This window comes from Tinamus guttatus, unplaced genomic scaffold, assembly GCF_059628265.1.
Source record: "Tinamus guttatus ecotype Peru unplaced genomic scaffold, ASM5962826v1 Tinamus_guttatus_pri_ptg000388l, whole genome shotgun sequence".
Taxonomy (NCBI): Eukaryota; Metazoa; Chordata; class Aves; order Tinamiformes; family Tinamidae; genus Tinamus; species Tinamus guttatus.
In genome coordinates, this window is record NW_028288922.1 from 230,422 (window position 1) to 248,403 (window position 17,982).

The following is a 17,982-nucleotide window of genomic DNA, read 5'->3' on the forward strand; positions in this document are numbered from 1 at the left end:
CTTAAATTTGCATGTCTTTTGCATCATGTGGCATATTTCTTCAGATTTTTTTTAAATCATTTTGTTGATCTGGCTTTGCTGCAACCAGTTAACTTACTTATTACCACAAACAAGTACAGGTCTTGCAACGCAAACGAATTCTGATTTCTCTTTTTTATTACCTATCTATCCCCTTTTCGAAACTGATCTTTTTTTTTTTGTTCAGATTTTATCGATGCTTATTGTTTTTTGATTGAATCCCTGATATATTCCTTTTTGAAATACTGATTTCAGAGGGAAAAAGCGAAAACCAAAAAACCTCACCATTACTGTAACTTCATTTTGCTCAGAATACCTGAAGATTAGTAAGAATATTTTTCATTAGTCTTTTTTTTCTTCAGTTTGAAGCTATTATGGCAGTCATATGTTCTCCTTAGGTGAACTTTGTTGCCTTGACCACAGACTATCATCTTGTTTCTTCATTTGCCTGTTAACTAAGCGCAATGAAAGCCATCTAAAAATACTGCTACTGACCTACTCTTGACTTAGTTTTGCTTCAGATTTCTTATCATTTCCTCTGAGACATAGGTTTAAGCTGATACTCCCTTTCAAAAATTTCCTGACGCCTCCAGGCACACTGCTGAGAGATATCAAAAGTAATAAAGGAATTCAACAGTCACTGAAATATGCGCTTTTTAGTAAAGTGGTAGCAGAGAGCATCATCTCCTTCATTTTGAGCGCTTGTTTTATTCTGTGGTGGCATCTTGTCTCTTGAACATGAGTTAGAAGAGTCTTTGAATGCTTGCTCTTTTTTTCACATGAGCAAGACATAGTCCCTAAGTCTGGACTGGGAAAAAAGAGCTGTGACTTGACACTCCGTTCCCTGAGTAATGGAAGGCAAACTTAACGCATAAGTATCTGTGATAAAAGTTTCTCTTGGTGTCATAGTAACACATTCAGTGTCTTTTGATTTCATCTGCAGCAATGTTATAAACTAGTAATTTACAGAATAAAGAAAGGCTCGTTTTTAGTCTTTCTGTTGCTTTTTGATGTTTCTTTCCTGTACAGTGTCTTTAATAATGTCTTTATGGTGTTTATGAGCAGGATTTTATTTTCTAACACTGGATAGAATTACTCTAAACAGATATCTACTTGCCTGTAATGTTCTTTCAATATGAGAAATAGTCAAATACAAACATTTTTTGAATGTTTGTATGTAATATAGTGTTTAGAGTATGACCGATGCTTTCATTTAGCATAAGGTCAAACACCAAGCACCAGAACACACATACTTGCAACCTTATGAATGAAGAAACAACGCAAGTACTGATGATAATGCAATTGCAGTACTTCTAGACTTTTGAGAAGCGAATATACCTCTGCTTTCTTCTGAGAGAAGTATCTCCTCTGAGTGTTTTGCTGGCTGCCTGCTGCTTTCTAAGTGTGAACTGATGTAATATAAAGCTTGTTAGTTCTTAACTTGGGAAACTTTTAATTTAAAGCATTTTCACTTAAGATGTGCTGTTGGATTATGTTGGTATTGCTTAGGATGATGTTGCGGGAGCTGTGAGTGGAGGTATGTTCTAGCTGGGTCCAAGTCACTAATGTCACTAATCCGCTCTGGGAAGTGGGCAAGGCTTTTAAAGAGAAGCCAGGTCGGTGCCTGTGGAGCCCTGGAGTTTAGCTAAAGGTGTTAATACCAAGACACCTTGTGATTGCAGCGTCTTTGAGAAATGCATTCTCTTTTTTCTGCCAAGGCCTTATTGTCAGGATATGGATGTGACCCATCTGCCAGAGAAACAGGAAGATAGATACATCTGTTAATGTAATTAGTAACTGGACCAACCTTAGCTGTGATTTCCACAATTTCTAATAAATTTAACTTTTTGGTGGGGGAAAGTTGGGTGGAGTGGGGTAGGGGAAAAGGGGAATGTGAAGAACTGTTGGCAGCTTTGTGCAGGTGCCAAGCTGTGATATATACCTACAGCCATTTGGGAAGTCTGTACTTGAGCCAAGAGATATTTGTTGCAACTTTGGTTGTGATTCAGTGCCTTTCCTATAATTGTAAAACCAGTGAATATATGAACGTTTCATAAATTTTGTGCATCTATTTGTTTGCTTTTTCCTGTTTCCGTCATGGCAGGAACATAAGAGGAAACCATGTTTTAGGAAGCAAGATAGTTATTGAAATATTCAGAGCATTAAAATGTTTGTTCAGAACTTGCTGGCCATTTATCTATCTTTTACCATTGTTGGAAGTAAATGATGTCCCAGAACGAGCTCTAGGGCAATATGTTTGAAATGTGTGACACCAAAGCTGTGCTGTTCTGGCGGGCAGAGCTGGCATGGGCAGATTTTTCATCTGTGTTCAGGCACCATTCTCAAACATCTTCCCACATCAGGCAGGGAGTCAGATTTAGCATTGATATTAAGAAAAAAATTCTTTTAGGAAATTTAGACGATTCTTTTTCTATAACAAATTTTGACACCTCGAAGATCCCTAGCCTCTTGCTTTTCTATAATGTAGTTCCTTCAACTTTTCAACCTTGTTCATGTTTTCTGTGTCACAGTTTGTTACTTTCCTTTGAAATTCCTCCTCAACACCTAATTACTACTCAATACCTTTTCTTTTATTCTTTTTGTACTAGTAATAAAGTTTCAGTAGAATAAATGTGGCCATTACATTCATCCTTTGGTTATGAGATGCATTACTTTCAGTGGCTTCATACACATTACAAGTTAAAGTGTACTACCAAGCTCTAAAAAAGATGTTCCAAAATAAAATTCAGTGCATGAGCTTTCCTATCTATCTACATTGCAGGTTGCGGAAGTAGAGTAAAAAAGTTTGCAAGAATTTGTTACTATTTGGTGTAGAGCCTGAAAAAAAAATCATAATGTCATGATTAGTGAAAACTTGAGCAGCAGAGAAACCTTCCAGCTTTTGTAGCAGAATAGCATAGCAGATGACCAGTAGCTGCGCTAACCCGCCTCCCACCCCAGAAAACTGAATAACTTATTTTGTCAGAAACCTTCCAGTATTCAGAGAGAAGCGAAACAGTAGAAAGATTGGATGGGAACTGGGAAGCAGTACTGCAGATTGTTACATGTCTGAACATTGCATGGAAGCTGCTAATTTCAACTGCCCACTCTCTGTGAGAGAACTGACTACAGGAAATACATTATACCAGCTCCAGAGACTGACTTTCCCCTTGTTTGGTAGTGAAGGTCTTCTAGATTCATTTTCCATCTCTGGCCTTAGGAGCTGTGTTGGCTTGACAGGGTAGCCTAAGCCCAGGGTCCACTTGTCCCACTGTCCTGGGCTGCCAAGGAGGGCGATTCTGTCCACAGCAGCAGTGAAAAGGAAATATGACAAGGACAATCTCTTTCTTTCTCTTTCTGTAAGGATACAAGTATGTCTCAAATATGTTTGTGCATGCTTGGAAAGGTGGGATTAATTTTTTTTTTAATTTTGTTTTAAAAGTCCTGGTGCTTGATGTCATGGCCCCAAAGAATGGACTGTGTGCTATGTGACACAAAATCACTTACTTACACAATATTCTCTTAATCTGCAGCTAAACAGCATATTTACATTCACCTAAAATGCAAACTAACGTCTATTGAGTATCCAAGTAGCAGTAACATCACTCTGGAAATGTTTTATAGTACCTTCTTTGGAGTTTTGTTTTGAAATGTTGAATAACTAAAACATTCTGATGCTATATCCTTTCAAAAATGAAATTTAAATATAATCCGTGATAGAAAAAAGTTAAAAGAACAAATTCTGCAAAAAATGAAAGGCATTTGTACCATGCAATCCTAATGTCATGCATATAAATATGTGAAATATTAATACTTTCATCAGTATGTACTTTTTGAGGTTTTTGGCTGTGTACAACGTAAGGATCTGAATCAGCGTATTTTGATAAATGCACTTATGAAGCTGTAACAATATGATTATACACAAATGTGATTAGAATGTGAATAGCCATATGCTTGTTTATTTGACTGTCATCTTCGATTTGAATCTCCATCTTGACCTAGTTGGTTGTGATCCCAAATATAGCTTTTTGGTCTATATCTGGCTCTTTCGTTTATGTGTCGAAGACACTATTTAATTAGCTCCTTATTCTTTTCTTTATTGTGAACTCTCAATGAAGAGTTAGTCTTTCTTATTCATGCTTTTGTTAAGGGTCATTCTGTAAGGAAGGTATAATTATGTTTCTTTTTCATGATGGCAAAATACAATATGCCTATAGCTCATGTAGCCCATTTTTGTCATGGAAAAAGGGGCGATGAGGCAGTGAACACTAGCACTCATTAGCATCCGCAGGTTAAAACTGAAAAAATCTTGTGAACGAGAAGTTTTATTAGTCTCAGGTAGGAGGGCTGTTATAATAATCAAATTGGCACACATACCACTTGCCTCCTGTAAACTATCACAGATGCAAAAATACTTATGCAAATGACCTGCCAGGATTATTACTAGATATAAACTGCAGTCCTCTTTATTGACACCTTGCATAGAGCTAGTTAGGAGTTTTACAGCAGACTGCTCTTAAAAATAAGTTTGCATCTTTAGCAAGTCATATGTGTTGCCTCACATTATTGCTGTTACAGAAGATTAGGCATTCTATTTGCTGGAGTAATGTTATTTAAGAATAGATATGTCTAGTTTCTAGACCTCCGAAAAAATATAAGGTAAAAAATAAGGTATATTTTATGTAACGTAAGGTGTGTGTGTATTATTCATGTATAACAAAATGTGATGAGTTGTGTGCAAAATATTATTTTCTACAGTTGTTTTTTAAGGCTCTCCTGAAGCACTACTGCATATGTCATTATACTGTTCATTTAAAGTGTAAATTTACAAACGCTTTAATGTCTATGTACTCCTTCTATTGTGTATTTAAAGGGCACACAATCAATCTTATCAATAATGACATATAGTTGTCTGAATCAGGATGCCAGTTTTGAGCATCTCTTTGATCTCTATTGTTTCAAGGAGTCAGGTAATTGGTAGTTCCCCTTCCACATTGGCAGAAAGCTGGGAACTTCTTTGATTTTAGTGAGTGGAGGGGAATACAAAAAAAGAAGTTGCAGGTGGGCGATGTCTTTTTATTATTATTATTTTGAAGTTGTATCTCTTTTGAGAGGGGAGAAAAGAATGAGTGTGGGTTTTAGACTACATGGTAACATTAGAAATTCAGCTCCAGAGAGAAATGTAAATTAAATCATTACTGCATTGCCATGTTTTGCTCTGATTTTAGTCATGTACATGGGAAAAATCAGAGAACTTTAAATGCTGCTGCTTAAAAGAAACCCACCCTGGTGCCCGCTACGTTTCTGAGGTTACGTGCAGAGGGTGACCTGGGGGATCCCTCTGCAAGGGGGATCTTGCTGCCAGGGAGACCTTGCTGCCATTCTGGTCTCCTTGCTTAAGGCTGGAAGAGACGGCCCATTTTCCCCACCCATGAGTTGGGGGCTATCCTTGCTTGTGATGCCACCGAGCTATGGAATATTGGAATGAAACCCCAAGCACTCTTAGCAGGTCAGATTCATGCAATAATCTCACATGCAGCCCTGTGCTTTGTGATTTTTTTTTCCTGCAGTGCATTGTGGAATATATTTTTAAAAATAAACTAATGTGGAAGCTGGGGAAACTAACATATCCCCCATCATTGAGGGGAAAGAAACTACTGGTGGCACTGTAGAGTGCAGGAAGACAGGTTGGTGGTTTCACTGTGGAGCTTCCTGATCAATATAGACTACTGTCTAGAGTACCATGCTTGCGAGATATGTCTCTGGTGCATGCAATTCATTCATAGTGCACTAAAGGTCCTAAAGAGTAAGTAGTAACGGTTTTCTTATGCATATTAGTCAAAACTTTTTTTTTGTCATCATAGTAAAACTGAAGGGGACTTCTTCAGAGGTAGCTCAGTATGAGTTTAGCAATTAACAGAAGAGAAGTGGTGAAAAAAATACTGGAAAAGGGGAGCGGAGTCAGAAGAGTTCTGTCCTGGACAGTGGGGCAGAAGGTTTCTAGAGGCACTGAAGACTGTTGACTTCAAGCATTACAGGGTTGTTCTTTCCTGGTTCATGGACTCTTCCTGCATTGTTTTGTAAAATTAGCTGGTGTGCCTGTGGTAACACTTTATAAGTCTTTATATATACTTTATAAAATGTATAACTAGGCACCACAAATGCTGCCTGTAGACAACAGCTGTGTGTGTTTTCTTGAGCTTTGTAAAATCAATATGGTATAAAATCAAAACTTCAAGTGAAAGGTATCTGTGACATAACTTTCTGAGGGAGAATTATTGCAGTTCAAAATTACTGATGTACTTGTAAAAATACTGCTGAGTTTCTTAACTGAAGCATTTTTAAGTTTTAATTCTGTTTAAGTTTAACTTTAAACTTCAAGTTTTACTTATGGTTTGCTTGACAGATCAGTGCGGTTCAGTGCAACTGAACTGTGCATTTATATTTGGGTTCATTTTGTAATGCCAGTTTGTATTCTGGAGGAAGATCAAATTCTGAATTGGCCTCCAAAGTCTGCGTCACTGCCAACATTGTTCTGAAGGAACCTGGACTTTGGAAGGAAAACTACATTACCTTTGCTGCCTGTTACGGATATTTCTGAAATACCACACTGGGTTAATGTTTTATCATCATAAGGTTCCAAGGAAATAACATTATTAAGGAAGAAAGTTGGATTTTTCTCCTTTTTTGGTTATATGCAGTTGAAAAGCAGATTATTGGAAATCTTTGGCACTGATAAATATTGTTGAACTCACCAGAAGCTACATATGCTCAACACGTTTGTCAAATCAAACTATTAAGTATCATCTATACAAAATAAATACAGTATACTGGAGATTTACATTAAGAAGAAAAAAGTGGATTTGATTAAACCATGAGTGTGTCTGTTGACTACAGAGCCCCCAGTTTTATACCAGTGGGAAACTAAAGACAATTGTTCAGCTCATTAATAGCTGGGGTTTTTTAGGGGTGAGGAATAAAGGAGCACTTAAACACAGCTTAAGTTAGCTATAACTGCAAAAAAGCAGCTCCTAAGGATACTTCAGGGATACTTGGTTCATCTGAGGGTAACTGCTACTCCCAGAAGTTTATTATCTATTGAATCCAAAAATATTTCAACTGAAAGTACATACATTGTTAATTCTGTACAGAATTGGTATTTAAACTCCAGTTTTTCATTTAACTGTGAAATACAGATAACCTGGGATATTTTTGTTCTTTAGGGACTCTCAGGAGTGCTTAAATTTGATTATTTTCTTGTTCACTTTTCAAAATAAGCTTTTACTTGCAGCTTATTTACTTTACTCCTTAACACAATTTCTCTTGTTGCCTTTTCTGTAGGATTGTGGAAAAGGGTTATTACAGTGAACGAGATGCTGCTGATGCTGTTAAACAAATCCTGGAGGCGGTTGCTGTGAGTATTATCTAGCGTCATATGCTCAGCACCTAATCTTTCATTGGTAATAGCTCAATGAATACACAGATGTGAAAAAAGCGGAGAAGTTCACTGAGGAATAGTTCACACAGGTTGCCTTCCGTAATTATGTTTATATTGATTTTCTTTGTTAAGATAGTGATGCTGGAAAAAAATGACCTTGGATGGCAGGCAGCAGTAGAGTTAGTGCTCATCTGTTAGAGTTGAGTGAATGTTCTTGCCTCTATTCAGTGTCAAAAACCTGTGGAGTTCTGCACTGATGTGTTAGCTCCAAAAACAACTTGAAATCACTGGCACTTAGGTAGTCTGCCATTCATTTTCTGATGAGTACATAGCAGTAATTTATGTGGAACCGTAAACAAAAGAGAGTACATTACTCGCCCTCTTGCCTTAAATGGATAATAGATTGTTTGAATGCAGTAGACGGCACAGAGGGTTGCATGAATTCAAGTTAGAGATTCCTGTAGAGTATTACCATGAAAATAGTTATGCTTCATTTGCAGTTGTTGCCTGAAAATGAACCTTCACACTTTTTGATGCTATGCAGAAGCATTCAGAGAAACAATCTTCAAGGAAACAGAGCAAGAAAGTGGACTCCTGGGAAGGTGGATAGTATATGGGCTAAAATGTATTTAATCAAAAAATAGTTTTCAGAGCTCTCCAAATTACACATGCTTAGAATTGCAGTAGTATTGTTAAGTTTCTGGCCAGTAGGTTGTGCAGTGTCTCGTGCAACCTCTTCCCCTTCATCATGTGTCATTTTAAAAAATGACAAGTTTTGTACAATTCTTTCACATTCAGAAAAGAGAGAAACAGTCTTCCATGGCACAGCATAGCTTAGAGGAAAGTTCAGAAGTCTTTTGAGGTGAGGCAAAATCTCCTAAGAACTGCACTTCATATTACTGTACATTATCAATATTTTTAGTTGGTTGTAACTGTCTCATCTGATTTCACACCAGAGTTTCCTAGACCAGCAGTCAGATACTAAAAAGGTGCATAAGAAATTAATTAGTTTACACACTAGCATCAGTCACTTCCAGTGTGAAAGAGATGGACAGTGAAAACCAGGCCAGTTTGGATACTCAGAGGACTTTAGACAAATAGTAATGCAAAGACTCTTCTACTTTGTGCAAATACAATATTAGCTAAGTACAAGGAGATACATGCTAAAGATTTTGCCTGGTAGTTTAACTTCAGAGTCAATGAATATATTTTGGTTTACGCAGTAGCACTGTGTAGTTGTCTATACAGCAGATGTTTGGGGTGGTCAAGTAGGAGAAAGGTTGTGAAGGCCTTGGGTACTCAGGGGAGCGCAAATAGTGCAGGTCAGAAGCTGACAAACTTCGGGTGTATTCCAAGAGTACCTGACTCTTCAAACAAGATCCCACTGTCAATATCACACAGAAGGGAGGTGCCCTCTGGAGGGCTTTTCCATAGTATAGTGATGACCCAAGCAGGATCTGTACAGATTGCCCAGGTAAGTGCAGAATGTGAAGGGAACTATCTTGAGGATAGAATTGGTGATGGTGGTGAGTAGCCTCCATTGGAGCTACCCCATGATGAGGAAAATATGATATTGAGTGTGTATATATATATACGGGTACAGAGTTGATATGAAGTCTATGTAGGGAGCGACAATGTGTTTATTCAGAAAGAAGAAACTGACTCCAGTCTACACTGGGGACCAGGGATGGGAATGAACTATCTCATTGTGGAAAAATTCCCTATAAATCATGTTTGGTGTCATTTGTAAGTCCATTCACAATAATTTAGAAACTAAAACAGGTAATTACTGCAGCAATGCGACACACTGCAAGACCATCATGTTAGCTTCATGCTGCTTTCTGAATTATTCTGACTGCAAACTGAGTCATCCTCATGCGAAGTATGTGTTTAAATTTGGTGCACAGCATAATGAATTTGTATAAGCTTCTTAAATTTAGATCAGATTATTATTTTATGACTAAATTGTTCTTTCAGTAGGAGTGTACCAATTAAGATGGTTCTACATTATTTACCATTCTTTTGCCAAAAAAAAAAAATTTTGCTAAAGAATGTTTCAGCTCTTCATTTTTAAAACTGGGAACCAGGTAAGATCTTCAACTTGTAAGAAATTCAATAGTTTTGTTCAAATCAACAGAACACAGGTGGAGAAAGATGACTTTTTATATGAGCATACAATATTTCAATTTTGGACTATTATATATGCCATTATTAGATCAGTAGGGACTTATGTTCTTACAGCTGACATTGAACATCCAAGCCATAGCTGTGAAAACTGTGGTTATGGCTGCTGCCAAATTGGGATTTTGGCAGCTGTGTGTGTATTTCAATTCCAACAGAAATATTGTGGCAGAATGAGGTTTGTGGGCAGCCCTGGAGTTAATTCTAGAAACTGTCTTTAAATACTGCTGAAGAACAATCTTTCCAGAATGAAATAAATAATACATTTCACTCAGCAAACTATGCCAACTAATACCCTACTGACTTTAGGTAGGTGTTCTCGAAATTTGTAAGAAGCAAAGCATTCAGCTTTAATTTTCTTAAACTCCTGTATTAATCTGTCTGCTTGCTTTATAAAGCCCTCGTTATAATTTTGTAGTAATGAATCTGTCCTTGCAATATATCATTTACATGGGAAGGTATTATGCCTTTATTTAATAGAGGGCTAGATTTTCAGAGAGACTTAAAAGGATATAATCAATAGTGTAGTACAGTTTTCAAAATACCTAAGCATTTTTGCTTAATTCCCTTTGAAATTATTAAACTGAATATTCTTTTTAAAAAGAATAAGCTATATTCTTTTTAAAAAATCACATCAAGTTTCTAGTTATATCTGTTTCTTGTAATAGCTGACTACCAAGCTATAACTGGCTTAGTGAAATTAGACAAGAAGGCAGAGAGCAGCACAAAAAAAAAAAAAAAGAATCGTGGTCCTCTAGGTCATAGAACAGCATGAAAATTACCAAAGTGTTTCTTCCCAAAAGCAAAGGGACCAACAAAAACTGTACTGTCACTGCTGCCTGAAGACTGCGGAATCCATTTTGTCTTTTTCTATGATTTTCTATGATTTTTCTTTCTGTGGGTTTTTGCATCTTATTTGTTGTTCTAAGTCCGTGCTCTAATGCAGCATTTTGCTCTAACCAAGAAGAAATTACCCTTTTTTTTCTCTCTCCCACACCTTCAATTTTTCTCTCGTTCTTCCCTTGTTCTTTAACCAAAGGGAATGCTTCATTCATATAATAAAAGCTTTGGTGAAACTAGGGCAGACCAACATTCATCTTTATAGCTCTTTGGCTGCACGTTCCAGGAAGGGAGGTTTTATTCCTATCCAATCTCAGAAGAGAATGAATTTCTTTCTTTAAAGAGGATGTATTTGAAGACAGTCTCTCTCAGGATATCATTGTTATTTCTCACTTTCTCAGAGGATCAGATATATATAGTGAGGTCTCTTTTTTGAACTTATTCTGGAAGCAGTCTTTCTAAGTGTGTGCTTTTCTATGAGTTTCAGTATGCAGATATCCTGGGGTCTGATCTTCACTGCCTGGCATGCAGGAGAAATTACTTATGTTTGGAAAATTAAAACATTACTGAGCTGTTACTCAAAAGAAGATGCTGAAACATTTGCTTGTAAAAGACATGCTACTTTTTAACTTTAGTATTTAATTTACTTTTTTGATTAAACTTAAGAAAATTATTCTGATTCCTTTTAATGTGTACTTTCAAAATCCTATGTTTGTCATTAATAATAAACCACAATCCTTCTTGCCTAGTCTGCATTAGTGTCAAAGTGATAATTTTCTGCTTGAGAGTTAAATTATTCTTTTCATTATATTTAAATTTGAAATTATTTTTAATGATTTACCTTTTGTAAATAAGACAGTTAGTGACATATCCTTTATATTTATTTTTGAAGTCATTTACTTTGATTTCCCATCACATTTTATAAAAGGTTGTTTTCTTCACATTGGCTATTATCTTGTCTAGATACAAACATTTTCCTGAAGACACATGCAGGCCTCTCTCCATTTTCATTTCTATTTTTTATTGCAAGTTTCTGCCATTTAAAATGGCAAGTTTTATTGCAAGTTTCTGCCATCATTATATCCCTGAACTTTTATATTATTCCTTGTCAGCTTAAATTCATAGGGAATATGCTGAATTTTCAACTGTCATGACAACGACTGAGGGCACTTGCAGGTTTGAGAGTGAAAATGTAGATTAAATGTTTATATTCATTTCAGTGAACTTGGATCTCGTGTATAATAAGTTCTATGGTCATAGGTAAGAACCAAACACAGATATGCAGCTTGCAAGAATATTTTACAGACCCTGCGGCCTTAGTATCTCTAAGGAGTAGATCTTAAACCAAATGAGATAATCAAACTTTAAAAGATTAGATCAGATCAGGAAATTTGATTAAAATATTTGGGGATTATAACACTCAAATAGTAGTGAATTCTAGGTAGAAATTCAGAAACAGTTTTGTTTCTTCCATACAATCATTAAGTTAGTGCTTGTCACGGAGGTAGGTCGTTGATGGATTTTAGTTTTAGAAACTGACTATAAGGTTGAATCTATCCAAGCTGAAGTTGTCATAAAGCTCAGGAGTGCACATGGCAAAAATGTTGCATTATTGATACATACTTTTGCAGGCCTAAACAGACACACTGTCCAGAGGGGTAAGTGTGTTGAAACAAATCAGGAAAAAAAAAAAAAAGGTTTACTTCTATTTGAAGTGAAGTCGCCACAAGACAAATTCCACAGAGTTAATGGAAGGAACAGCTATATATCACATTGTAGGATAAAAACAGATATAAAACAGCAATAAAATCATAGAATCATAGTATGTGTGAAAACTCTATGTAAGAAGACTCTATGTCTTGTGCATAATTGTAGATATTGAAGGATTCTTACTTCCTCTGCTTACAAGATTTTGCAAAGGGTTTCCACTTTAACACAAGTGGAAGTTTATACTTGTAAAATCTTTCCCTTCTGGATGTGAGTGTGTTCTGCGCTCTCTCTGTCAAGTGCATTCTCTCTGCACTCTCTCAAGTCACTTTCTGAGATAAATGTTGTGGAAGTTACCATTAGAAAGCAGCAATTATTCTGGTCTAATTCAATCAGAAACCAGCCATCCCTGCAACTTCCAGGTGAAGGACAAAACATGTTTAGGCACAGCCCAAGCGGAAAGAGAAAGTTCTGACAAATTTTCCCCATTTGCTCAAAATTGGTATTTTAGTGACTTGGCCCCTTGAGGGTGTGTGGTGTTGTGAGTACAAGGAACAGTTTTGTAATCATGACTGTGATTTTGTGCTAAGGAGAATGAGATTGTAGCATGTTCTTTTTCAGCACAGTGTACTTTTTTTTTTTTTTTTATAACCCGCCAACTGGAAGAAAAGCACACCAATGGTTAGTTTTCAGATTTAACACTAGCACTCTACTTTTTCAGCATATCGTTTTGATAAACTTCTGTGGCAACATTTTGAAAAAGGAGGCAGATGAATATTGAGTTCAGAAGCAATACAACAGCTATTTATAGTTAAAAACATTTGTGAAGTAATCTGGAGAAATAATGATGAGCACGCTTGTAATCATCCCTTTTTTAGAAAAGTAACAACAACAAAAAGATTATCAGTATGTAGGAAGAAGTCTATGTAACCTTTATTTGTGCCAGATAAAATAAAATATAGAAAATTTGGGCAATAAATCTCTGCTTTCTTTGCCCTAATTGCTCAACTCTCTCACATTCCTGAGCTAGCCTGCAGCTTTGTTAGCCTTAAGCTTGCTTGTGAGGAATGGACTGATCACGGAGATTCACTTTGAAGCCATCGCAAGGTGAGATGTCGATACCTGTGACCATGAGCCGGGAGTGGGTGCTCTGCAGTGCCCCAAGGGGCCCTGGCATTCAAGAGGCACTGTTTTCCCTTTGCTTTTGAAACAAAGCAGACCTTGGGATAACCTGTGCTATTTTTTATGGATGAGACACAAACCTGAAGTCTCTTCTTAGAAGAGTATCGCCTGTGATGTCCTTGAGAACTGACTGTGTAAATGTAATGTTCTCTGCCTGACAGATTTCTCCATATTTGATGGCTTTTTTGTTTCTTTTAAACTTTATTTTATAACATTCTAGGCGGTTCTGTCACATCAAACTGCGGATGGAGAATACACAAGGCTTGTCATTTTGTGTGCCTTAATGTCAGGGGAGATCTTCCTAGGGCCACAGTATGTACCTTGTCTCCTGACCAGTTCTCCGTAATGTGACCTCTGTCTTTGGCTGCTGCTACTTTGCTTCTGATTCAGCAACTATGGGAAACTCCTGCTGGCATAATTTTCCCCAGGGGTAGCCCTTGTGCCCCAGTATCCCTCTGTCAACAGACCTTATTCAGCTTGTTCCCAAGTTGTCGTTCGAGTCTCGTGAAACTTTGGCCTCTGAAAAAAATAGCAAGAGAGTATGTGCAAAATTGTGCATATTTCTTGGCCTCTTCATTAGCTACTAGTATTCCAGATGCCTTCCTATTCTTGGGAGCAGAACTGAGAGAAAAAATCTTCCTTGTATGCTCTTGCAGGAGTTGGGAAAATAATTTTGCGTGCATCTCATGCAATAAAAATCTGTTCCAACTGGAGCACTCCTCCTTTGGGGTCCCATCAATTTAAAGAATTAAAAGCAAAACACGCCATCTGCTCTTTGAAACTGGGTGCTATTTTCTCTTGGCAGCTTGAGAAGGACCACGGAGGAGGACATGCTCCTCTGTGGAGGCAGGATAGCTGGGCTTGCAGTGGTTGTAGTGCCAGCCTTTCAGCCTGCACCACCAGGGCAGTGTCTAGCAGAAGCCTGTCAATTTTAATAAAGAGCTCTTCTTCCAAGGAGTGCTGTAATTCCATCACTCCTGTCCCATCCTTGTTCAAGATAAACCTCAGGAGGGAAGACTTGTCAAAATAGCCTTCCAAGGTCAGGGCTTCTGCTTGCTTTAGTGTTGGATGGTGATGCAGTGCAGTGCTTTTAATCTTGGGAACTCAGTAGTGCTAGTGTAAACATCCCGGTGCATTCAGACCTGAGGTATTTTTCGTTTTCTAGAGGGGTATAACTAGAGAAGAAAGCAGATGTGTCCAGCAATCTCTAATAAGTCCCAGCATGTTTATTTAGAAATGTCTCATGAAAATGAGACTATGTCTCTATTCATATCTTTTGAAGACCAGTGATCCAGTAGCCTAGAGTCTTGTTTTGGGAATCCGCACATGTGAGGAGCTTTCTTTTTAACTTCTGTTATATTTGGATTAGTATTTTGTCCTTGTGAGCTTATCAGGCTAATGTGACCTCTACTGCATTTAGTGGGTTAGTGGGTTTAATAAAACCCTAAATGTAAATGATGCCAGGAGCATCAGCTCTTTTTCAGAGCTTTTAAGGACAAATGAGTTTATATTAAATAATTTTGCAAAAAAATTTTGGTTAATATTAAGGAATTCTTTTCCATTTTTACCAAATGTCACTGAATGATGACATTGGCATGGCTGTATGTGTATGAAGTGTGTAGTGTTAAATAAATACAATTCATTTTACTCACTTCTGACAATCTTGCCCAAAGGATTATTAAAACACGTTTTGCAGTAGTTTCACGCTACTGAACTGTCCAGCATTTGAGGATAATGGGCCCATCACTGCAAAATGTCCCCTCTAAAGGAAGTTAGCAAGATGTGTAGTGTGAATTAGGCATGCTGCTTGTTGCAGAAATCTGTCCTGAAGTAAGGCATTGGCATTTTTCAAGTCTCTTCCTTTTCTTGTTGTCTTTTCTGGGTACTTTGTGGTCTGTTTGCAGACATAAAAAATACACCTTCTCAATATTTGCTCATTGTTACAGAAGAACAGGAGAGTACTGAATTTTTTACTTTGAGATTAGGTTAGATGTCAAATGTTATGGTGCTGTCCATCTGAAGAACTATGACCTGAACAGTAATTGAAGCAATATTTGTGCATTTATCTGTTATATTTCATTATCATTAACATACATCTTCAGTAATGATCATTCTTAGAAGAATCCTTGAACTCAAAAAACAGTTTTTTTTTTTTTTTTGTAAAATACTGTGCTTGTTTGGGTAATGTCAAAAATTTCATGTTAACGATATCTGAATGGCTTGTGGCTAAACAGCTCACACAAATGGTGCATATGAAGCTTTTCAAAGAGTAATGTAGAAATCAGATGCTTTTATATATTTCCCATTAAATGCCTAACTGCAGTTATATTTAAGTGGGTAACAGATTTGCATGTGTACATGAAATGCAAGCATGCAGTACATAAATCTAAGTGCAATTTGAAATTATACTGAGAACATCTGCTTTTTATTTAAATAAATTTACCAAAATATTTGTAAACCTCTAATTACGAATTAGGTTTTGTCACCTATAAAAGAAGTGAGATTATTGCTATTCTTTGTTTTTGTTTTGTTTTGCTTTGCTTAAGTGAAAGATGGTTTGTTTTCTGAATACTAAAATGAATATAGATCTTTAAACTTTGCAAATCTGTCTGACCTGGGCAGTCGTAGTAACCTCTGTTTCCCCTAAGTGGTTACCCCATATTCAGGGGCATAGCTGCGTAATTACATAATTTTATTCTCTGAGGGCAAACAGATTCAGCATCAGTGCTGCCAGGCCTCTTTGTACCCCATGCATCTGTTGCTGCTTCCCACCAAGGCAGCGCCCAATCCTTGATTCTGCAATGGGCAACTTTCCCAGTGCTGCCTCGCATGCAATATGCCAAGCTGCTGCCTGCCCCCTGCATCCACACAGGGCAAGCTTTTATCAAGTGACCTCTATTTTTTCCAGCTAGCTCTCTCAGTTAGAAATAAAAACCCTTAATTGCTTTTGTGTTGCATCTTTTTTGGCCTCGAAGAGGTCTATTTAGCACCTGGACTACCTTTGACTTGCACTTGATTGACACTATAATGGCATGGCCTGAAGAATATATTTTAACATGTAAGACTTTGTAATGAGTTTTGCCTAAATCTTGTTTTTTAATGTGAGAAAATCAAGTGTGCTGAAATTATGTAAACTTCAAATGCCAGTAGTCAAACTGATTAGAGCAGTCTAACCATCATTTGTAAGCTATGAATTAGAAACAAATGTCTGACCCAAAGATGGGAATACAAGTCATACAACTTTCAGGAGGTTTCAACACATCATTCCTTTGTAATGCAAATTAACACAGGAAATGTCAAGACAGGTACCCCAGTTGTACTAACTGATTTAACAGAGTTTGAGTAATTGACAGGTATTCTAAATTCTATGTGAAGTCTTGTTCTGAAATAAGACAAAAGGCAATAACTAAATAGGATCCTCTTAAAAAGGTGGTTTGTCATCCTTACTGTGAATGATTTTACAGTGCACCTGAAGTCAAAGCGGGAGAAGGTAACTTAATATACATAATTTTACTGTTTATAACATTGTTTGCCTATCACAGTGCAAGGAAAGTATGGGTCATTTGAGACATCTAATGTCAAATGCCCAGTATGATCTTGTTTGTAGACTCTTGAAATCACATAAATACCTTCTTTAATATTCATTGCATTAGATTGCAAAATAAGAAAGTTCTGGCAATGCTTAAAAAAGAGTTTCCACTTCTTATGCATAATAAACTTTGTATTTCAAGGCAGTGTGGACCAAACAGAGAGGAGAGCTGAAATGAGGGGAGAATCAAGCTGTATTTTGCAGGACAAGTGTATATATTGTTCATTTGAATCTGAGCTGAGCGTACTGCATGGATATGGCATATGACATAATTATTTATAATTGGGATCTAATGGGATCCACCCTAGGGGATTTTGCTTTTTTTTTTTTTTTAGTAATTGTCATTGTACGTATTCCAGGAACAAACTGTTCATTTCCTCAGAATTTGTTTGTGAGGCTTAAGGGTGAATTCCCGCAGAGAGGGGTGACGTATCCCATCACCTCCAGAGACGCCTCCATAGACGCAGCGAAACTGTCTCGGCCTTTCTTTCCATTTGGTGACAACATTTTAACAAAGGTTTCATGAGCGATCCCAGGAGATCTTTATAACACGTTGCTGTTGAGAACAAATAAGCAAGTAAGTAAACTGTCAAATTACATAAGAAACCTATTTAAGCTCTGCTGCTGCCTAGGAGAGGAATGCATGTGTGTCCTAAATATGCTACTTCTGAGGCAGCATCAAATAACAAGTGGTCTCATAACAAGATAATCTATTTAGGGAGTGGAATATTTTGAATGAGTAGCTTCATCATTTTGCTGGTTTACGTTCATTTGTTTCTCATTTGCTTCGTGTTTTAATAACATGATCTAAATAATAGGTTGGAAGAGTGAGTTTTGTTATCACACCTATCAGCACCTGAATTCGGAATTATTTTGTCAAAGGCATTTTGGGGACCTGTTTTGAGCTTTATGTGAAGCTCCCTTTGCAGCACACAGAGAAAAGATTTACGGTGAAAGAGTCTGGCATTGCTGTCATCAGCAATAAGGAAATGGGGGTATTGTATTTGCTATTATCTCTAATGGAGGA

General features: G+C 37.0%; 1 protein-coding gene across 1 annotated transcript in view; it reads left to right on the forward strand.

Annotated features, from left to right (window-relative positions):
* Window positions 1-17,982, forward strand: part of CAMK4 (calcium/calmodulin dependent protein kinase IV) — a 154,450-nt gene that overhangs the window by 87,976 nt on the left and 48,492 nt on the right. Inside the window, exon 5 of the mRNA XM_088530801.1 lies at window positions 7,360-7,432. Within this exon, the coding sequence (XP_088386927.1) occupies window positions 7,360-7,432 (73 nt within the window). The remainder of the gene's footprint in view (window positions 1-7,359; window positions 7,433-17,982) is intronic.